General features: G+C 62.0%; 1 protein-coding gene across 1 annotated transcript in view; it reads right to left on the reverse strand.

The window, feature by feature from the left end:
* Positions 1-7,973, reverse strand: part of KCNH2 (potassium voltage-gated channel subfamily H member 2) — a 33,062-nt gene extending 25,089 nt beyond the window's left edge. Inside the window, exons 1-2 of the mRNA XM_035029803.1 lie at positions 7,622-7,973; positions 4,616-4,846 (exon numbers count right to left, since the gene is read on the reverse strand). Of these exons, the coding sequence (XP_034885694.1) occupies positions 4,616-4,846; positions 7,622-7,697 (307 nt within the window). The 5' untranslated portion in view covers positions 7,698-7,973. The remainder of the gene's footprint in view (positions 1-4,615; positions 4,847-7,621) is intronic.
* Between the last annotated feature and the right edge of the window lie 404 nt (positions 7,974-8,377).

Consider the following 8,377-nt stretch of genomic DNA (forward strand, 5'->3'; position numbering starts at 1 on the left):
AGAGAGAATATGTTTTTCAAGAACAAGGCTCATTCTCCACCCAAGCCAAAGTTCCCCTAATGGAAGCATTTTGGGCACCATCAGAGGAGATGTTTAAGTGCAAAAGGGCTTTCTTGGAACCTCTCAAGTCACACCGCCCTGGAGGCACTTCTGGGCAGCAAAGAGGTTGAGTCTCACCCCATCTCCCACCCCCACGCTGGCCCTCCTGATGCCCACAGCCCCCCTCCCCAGAGCCCAAGGCCACCGCCAAACTCTGCTCTCACCGCAGATGACGACGCTCTGCACAAATATTTACACAGCTCCTCTCTGGGGGGATGGCAGACACAACACGGAGGAGCCACCTTCCCAACACTCTCCAGACCCCGGAGCGGGCCAGAAATGGTGGACACCCTCAGTCCTGGCAGACTGACTCACCCCTGGGCTGGGGCGGGGACAGAAAGCTCCCAAGCAAGCCAGGGCACCCTAGTCCCGCTCAGCAATGACCCTTCCGCGGAACCCTTGGAGAGAAAGTGCTGGCTGGGGACAGCAGGGCCCCTCAGGCCCCTGTGCCCGGCTCCTGGCAACCATGCAGGGGCAGGGGGAGGGGCAAGGGCAGGGGCCCTCACTGGCCCCATATCCAAGGGGCCCAGGCCCTGAATGGAAGGCCCAAGGCGGAGGGAGCCCCCCTGAGGCTTCCGCCCCCTAAGAGGGGTGTTACCTGTGTCTACCCTCATTCCCCCAGGGATCACTCTGGTCTGCTCCCATCGCAAGGACACAGGACACACCTAGGCCCTCACCTCTGTCTGACCTAGGCACCCAATCTATCCAGGGGCTCCTTCACCAGCAACCCAGCTGATGGGGGTCTGGGGGCCTGAGGATCATAACCTGGCAGGGCAGAGGGGATGGGTGTCTGAGCTTGGGGAGGGGTCAGCCATAATGGAGTAGGGAGGAGTATGGGACTATCACACTGAGGAGTCTGATTTCAGGGGACAGGGAAGAAATGGGGAAATGGCCTAGGGTACGTGCAGGTGGCTGATGCCAGAAGTGTCTGCCCAAGCACCTGGGAAGCTGAGGTCTGAGTCTGGGGGCCATAGACCAGTGGGTGTGGGGCCATCACTGGAGCTCTGGCTCCCCATGGGCACTAGGGACACTGGGGAGCAGGCTGGCCCCATGGTCTCCACCCCTCCCCCAGCCCACAGCTCAGCTGTTGCAGGGGGGCCCTCTGACCCTGTTACCATGGCAACCGGCCTGCAGCTGGAGTGCAGAAGCCGACAGCCTCTTCTCTAGAGACACCCCCATCCCCACCCACGCACAGGCTCCTGGGGACACAGGGACATGCAGACCAGGCCAGAACACGCAGAGGTATGGGGAGCCAGAGAGAGATTTCCAGACACAGTCCAGAGGGGCAGAGGAAGAGAGGCGAGGAGGAAGGCTCAGGGGTGCTGAAGGGAGGGAAGAAGAAAGGTGCAAGGAGAAGGAGATGACGACCAAGGGGGCAGGAGTCGGCAGGGAGGCCAACACCGGGAGAGGAAGAGGAGCAGAGACCAGGCGCACAGGCAGCCCAGCTGAACTCGGTGGGAGGCGGGGCTCAGAGAGATGAAAACAAAGAGCGCAGAGAACAAAAGGGACCGAGAGCAGGGCCCCTCCCTGAGGCCTGGCAGATGAGGGGGGCAAGGGAAGAGGAGCCATGCTCCAAGGGACCCACAGCCCCCCTTCCAGCCATGTAGGGACACAGGTGTGCAGCGGCAGCAGCTGCCGCCAGGACCCGGCCCCGGGCCCCGGGCCCCGCAGGGGTGTGGCTGCCTGCCAGCCCCCTGCTGCTGGCCCTATTCCCAGTTCCACCTTACTCCTGGGCCTGATGTTAAGGGGCACAGACGCAGGGCCAGTAGTGAGTCTCTCCCTCCGGCTCACATCCCCCGCCAGTCTGGCCTCCCCACCTCCCAGCAGTCCCAGCACCTAAATAATGGGGCTGTCTGGCTCCAGGCCCTGACACTGCACAGAGCGGGGCTAGAGGCACCGACACAGCACAGCTGTCCGCAGTGGCGCCTGCCAGCAAGAGGCCTCGCCTCATTCCCAGCCACCCACCTCCCTGGCGCGGAAGCCCAGGGACCCACTCTCCTGTGGCTGGCCCCGGCAGAGACCCAGAAAAAGGCCTGGACAGAAACAAGGGTGGCTCGGGCATCCCTCGCCTCTGCCGCCCTATCCGGCCCACGCACGAAGGTGTGAGCTCCGTGCACGCGCATACATAGCGCAGGCCAGGCCACAGGGATTCGCCCAAGGGACGAAGTGTTTCAAGGCAGAGGGAAGGGAGGCAGAGGAAACCTGCATCCTAGACCTCAAGTGCCAGGACAAATGGGGGTCAAGGCCAGCCTGTGGGCCAACAGGAGAAACGAGGTGAGAGCAGACAAGAGGGCAGGCAGAGATGGCTGGCATCCGACTTTCTGGGTGGCAGCCCCATTTGGAGGAGTAACTGGAGGGAGGAAACAATCTGAACTTGGGCAGGGGGCCTGGGCTCTAGTCCTACTTCGTCCACTGATTAACTGGTAACTGGACCTCGGCTTCTCAGTTTCTCCATCTGTAACTCAAGTGGGCTGGATTAAATGATCCTCAAAGTCACCAAGATCCCATGATAGCACCTCTGCAGGAGGGGTCCCATGGCTGTCTTCGCCCAAAGGAGCCAGCCTGGGGCAAGCAGGAAGGCCAGCTCCCCAAACTCTGTGGGGAAGACAGAAGCACCCAGGTCCCTGTTGCCAAGGGGCTGAGCGAGCACACTATCCTAGAAGTAGAAACAGGCTCAAGGCAGTAACCAAGTTCCCACATTACACACTTTCTGGTGTTAGACCTGAACCCAGGACTTATGCATCTGCATTCTTTTCATTATACCAATAGTCTGCAAACTTTCAAAATAAAACTGTACCTCAAGTAAAGTGCAATATAAAGATCTGCCTGTAACTATTTGGGGTCATTTCTAATAGGTGACAGCAGAGCAAGAACGAGTAGGGCTCTGCTCAGACTGACGTGGTTCCATCCGCAGCTCTGCCAGTTTCTAGCTGTGTGACTTTGGGGAAGTTTCTTAATTTCCCCGAAGTTCAGTTTCCTCATCCATAAAATGGAGATAAAAATAGTATCTACTTCCCAGGGTTGTTGTGAAGATTCCATGAGATAATGTAAGTGAAACCTTTAGCCCGGCGTCCCGTACACGGGAGCACCCACCCCTGCTAGCTAGCACTCGATGGCCCGTCAGATATAAAAACAGATCTGCTCCGATTACCGTTCTGGAGAGACTGTAGTGAAAAATCGGACAGAGGGCCCTGCCCTCAGAGTTTGCATCTAACCTCCCGGGCCTCTGCCTCCCAGCCAGAACCCCAATTTTCTATAAGCAAACTTTCTTCCACAGGGCCCCAGTGATTGATTGTGCGCCCTCTAAGGCTGTCCAGGGACGTCACAGGCTGTGCAGGCCTTCGAAAACAGCGCCGTGGATAGATGCAAGCCTTTACAGGGCCGCGCCAGCCGACTCTGAGCATACAGGGGATATTCCAGGGACAGGGACAGGTGCATACAGGGACGGCTGGCTCTCTTTGCCTGCCCCCAGGGGAAGGCAGAGTGCCCTGTATGGCAGGTAAGCTCCTTTGGGGCAGTAACCTCACCTGGCTACCTCACTGCTCTATCTACAAGACCCTAGCGCTGCACCTGGCTCACAGGGGTTCAGTAAGTGCTCGTCAGATACACACTAGTGAGTAGCAGTTTGGGCATCCATGGTCAGTCCAGTGGCACTTCCAGAGCCACCTCCCCAGCCCTGCGATACCTGCAAGGCTCCCAAAGCCTTTCCACTGCCCTCCTTGAGCAGAGCCCACCCCACCCAGGGCAGGCACAGTGCGGGGAGCAGCCCCGCCCAGGGCGCTGTTTATCCACTGTCCGGAAGCCCAGAGCAGCTGGGCTGGGAGGCGGTGGCTGAGCAGAGACACCTGGTGCAGGAGGGGGTGGTGGGCGGGTACTCATTAGATGAGACAAAGGGAACTGTGGTTGTGGGGAAAGGCACACATCTCCCACCAGGTGCTGTTTAAGTAAAGAAAAGAGAGGGGCAGGAGAAGGGCAGCCAAGAGCCAGCCAGAGTCCTGCATCCCCTCCCTTGCCTCGTCCTCAGTGACATCTACGAGACCAATCACCTGGCAGGGGCTGCCCTAGCGTAGCTAGAGGCCTGTAGCCAGCCGGAGATGAGCGCCCAGCCGCCAACCTGACCTTCTAGCCTGACTCCGTCCACGCACTTGCCATCCCGGCCCCCTCAAACTCCACTCCACCTACCTCAACCTGCCCACGTTTGTCTAGGGAAGGAAAAACCAAAGGCGCCAGACCCACAGCCAAACAGACCCTTGGCCACCCCGAAAATCATCCCGCCAGAGTGCGTGAGGTGAAGAGACCCACACCGTCCTGCCGCCCCAGTGCCCAGCCCGCGCCTGCCACCTGACCCACAGCAGTGGCCCCAGTTGAGGTCACGCCCCCAGGGAACTCGCCGGGTCTCCCCCACCGCACCCTTGGGCCTCCCGGATCCCGCTGCCCCTTTTCCCAACCCATGTCCCTCGCGGCCCCGCCCCCTCATCGCGGCCCCGCCCCTCGTCGCGGCCCCGCCCCCGCCTACCATCCTTCCGGTAGAAGGCGATCTCCACTTTGCGCTCCTCCGCGCCCAGCAGGGCCTGCGCGATCTGCGCGGCCGCGCGGCGCTGCGTGCGCGGCCCGTGCAGGAAGTCGCAGGTGCAGGGCCGCTGCATCACCTCGGCCCGCGAGTAGCCGCACAGCTCGCAGAAGCCGTCGTTGCAGTAGATGACGGCGCAGTTCTCCACCCGAGCGTTGGCGATGATGAACTTGCGGCCTGGGGGGCGGGGATGAGCAGGCACGTGAGCAGGGACCCCTGCCTCGGGGGCTCCCAGCCCTTTCCCCGCATTCTCTTGTCACACACAGCCACCCGCCCGGGGACTCCCCGCCCCAGGGAGCACAGCGGGGACTGGGGTCCCCAGCAGGGGGCGAACACAGCTGTGCCCCAGACACAGGTGCCTCGGGCCGGGTCGGCCCGGCGACGCGCCCCCTCCCCCGCCCGGCCCGCGGGCTGGCGGCGTGGCTTCCCTCCGGCAGCCCGCCAGCGGCCCCCCGCCCCCTCCGCGCCCGGGGCCGAGGCCAGCCTGGACGGGTGTCAGCAAAGCGTGTCAGCAGCCGTGGCAGAGGGATAAACACTGGGCCTGGAGAGGGAGCCTGGGAAGGGCCAGAGATGGCGGCTAGCCTTCGCTTTGCATCAGGTCCTCCGGCTTCTCTTCCTGACCCCTGCTCTCTAGACACGGCGGGGGGGTGGGGGGGGCACGCGCTCACTGGGCACTCCTTACCCCGGGGATCCTTAGGAAATCACTCCCCCAAGTATCTGCGGACCCAGCAGGTCAGTACTTCCCCGGGACTTACGCACCCCTCCAAGGGCAGTCAGGGGCTGGAGAGTGGGCTCTCTAAAGGGGACGAGGGAGGTACCACGTGAGCATCTGCGATGCTTTTTCTCATATAATACTCAGACAACCCCATAAGGTAATCATCATTATCTTTGTTTCTTAGATGAAGAAACTTAGGCTCAAAAGAAGTTCAGAGCCATGCCCACATCTTGCAGCTTGTAAAAGAGCCAGCTTTTGAAGCTAGGTCTGGTAGGAGAAGAAATACACTGAGGGTTACAGGCAGAAACTCAAGGTCATAGGGAGCAAGGAAAGGAACCCAATCCCTAGAAATACCGGAGCCAGGGGTGGACCTGAGACAGTAGCCCACTTGTAAGAAGACAGATCCAGGAAAGGGACCTGCCCCGGGGAAGTGAGGCCCCATCAAGGAGAGGTGCCCTGATAGACCCATTTCAGCTAGACATGGCTCACCCCCACACACACACCTGCCCCAAGAGCCAGACTGGCAGGTGAGCAGCAGACAGGCAGCAGACCCAGCTGGTGCCAAGGAAGATGCTCTGGGATAAGACCTTTTTATAAACACAAAAGTTTCCGACCACTTTGGCCTTTAATGCTGGGGCTTTGGGTGGCAGTTGGAACTCTGCCCCCTCCAATTCCGGTGGACACAGCCCTCAGGCTGCAGCCCTGGGTAATCCCATGGGCGAGGGTTGCAGCTGCAACAAGGGCCCCCCCCCCCCGGGGGGGGGAGGCTGCTTTCCTAAGCCCTCCCTTACCCTGACTCCAGGAAGTTACTTTTTGAAGTTGGATCATTTTTAGGTCAGTTCACCAGGCCCCCAAAACCCCCAGGCAGCCAACAACCTCAGGAGTCAGGGTTCCCTGTCCCATGAAAAGACCCCTGACTTGGCCTCCATCTCCACCTGAGCCCAAGGCAGTCCAGACTACCAGCCACACACACCAGCTTTGGAAAAGAGAAACCAGCTCCCAGGCCCAGAGAGAGAAGATCGAGTTTCTTCGAAGGCAGGCCCTACCCCCACCCCTTCCTTGAGCTCCTGGAATACCACCACAGAAGGGATCTGAAAGGCTCCTTCGGCCACCCCGTCCTTTCTAGATGTGGAAACTGAGATCTGGACAAGATAGAGTCACTCAAGGTCACATGGCTCAGTGGCAGAGGTGGGGCCAGAAGCCAAGACCCCAGATCCTAGCCCAGATTCTTTCTTTCCATACCTAGCTCCTGGGCCTTCTGGAGCTTTTGAGAAGGAAAGACCCTATCCTGTGGCCCTCACGGTGTCAGTCTCCTCCCCCTCAGGATCATCTTGTTCCTCTGCTTCAGACAATGCTGCCCATCGAACTGATCCCTCCCTCCCCCAACCACAGTTACAAGCACACGTTGTCCTGTGCTCGCAGGGTCATGGGCAAGGAATGTCACCCGCTCCCTGCTCCCAGGGCCCTTGGCAGTCACACCCACCATGGCACATGCAGCCTTGGAGACGGACGCATGCATGCTGGGAGGATCAAACACCCACGCCAGAACATTCACCTAGCCTGGGACACTTCTGGAAGCCTCCTCTACTGGGCCAGCCTTAGGGGTGCTGTAGTCCCCATAAAGGGGCTCAGGACAGGAAAATCAGCAATATGGGGACACTGCCTGTTAGACCCTTAAAGCCCAGCTTCAGGCTATGACACCCTCTCACTTGGGAGTCCACAGTTTGTAGCTCTGTCAAAGATTCCTCCCCACAGCCCATGCAGGACCGAACTCATGGGCTACACCTACAGCCCCAAGAGCAGGTTGGGCACTCACTCTAAGCTCTTGGCTCTCAGTCTCTCAAAAACACAGTCAAGACGGCTCAGGCACAATACTTAGTGTCTCACACTTTGGACCATATACCTTCTGTCCCTGCCCCCACACAGCCCCATCCACATCCAGGCACCCAGAGTTACGGATACCTGCACACTTGAGATGTCACACACACTCCCGGACCCCGCAAGCCTGAGCTGAACCTCCCGCCCTGCGCCCCAATACAGTCCCCTTGGCCCCAAACCCACGGCCCCCGGCACCAAGCTTGCCCTCACGACCCCTGGCCCGCGGCTTGAGGCCAACAGCCCCCACTGACTTGCACTAGCCCGATGCAGACGGCCCCGGGCACGCCCCTCCATTCACACTTGGGAGAGCTCGGCCCGCCCCCAGCGCCCCCTCCCCGTCGGCCCCCTCCCCCACTCACTCTGGCCCTCAAACTTGCGGATGATGGTGTCCAGGAAGGTGTTCTGCGGCGCGACATGGCCCCTGCGCACCGGCATCCTGAGCCCATGGGCGGGCCGGGCGGGCCCCCACCCACCCCGGCCCGGCCCGGCCCAACACAGGCTTCGGGTGGCCCGGCCCGGCCGTGATCCCCGCACCCCGCGGCCAAGCAGAGCACGGGCGGGGCCGGGACTGGGTTGCGGGCGCGGGGTCCCCGCTCGGCTCCCGGCTCCTGACCGCGGGCCGGGCCTGGAGCCGTCTGAGCTCGGGCCGCCCGGCCGCCCGCACACCTGTCTGCCGGCCCCCGCCGAGCCACGGGCCCCGCTCCGCCGCGTCCCCGCGCTGCGCTCCGCCCGCCCGAGCGCGGGGCTCCCGGCTCCCGCCCGCCGCGCCGACAGCCGCTCCGGCGCCCGCGGCTCCGGCTGCGCCTGCGGCTCGGCCCGGCGGCGGAAGGGTTAACGCGGCGCGCGCCCCTCGGGCTCCGGCCCCCGCCTCCCGGCCCCCTCCCGCCCGCCGCGCGCCCGCAGCACCGCCCTCTCCCCCCCCACACCCCGCGCGCCCGCCCTTCCCATTGGCTGAGCAGCGCCAAGGGCTCCCCCCACCCCAGCCCCTCGCTCAGCCCAGGAGCCCCCGGGACTCGCGCGCTCCAAAGAGGGGGAAGGGGCCCCTAGGTAGGGGAGCAGTGAGGACAGGTGCGACGGTCGGCCTTGAGACGGCCAGGGAGGGGACTGGGGGTTTG

Source organism: Mirounga leonina, unplaced genomic scaffold (genome assembly GCF_011800145.1).
Source record: "Mirounga leonina isolate KUSES-001 unplaced genomic scaffold, KU_Mleo_1.0 Mir_321, whole genome shotgun sequence".
Classification (NCBI taxonomy): Eukaryota; Metazoa; Chordata; class Mammalia; order Carnivora; family Phocidae; genus Mirounga; species Mirounga leonina.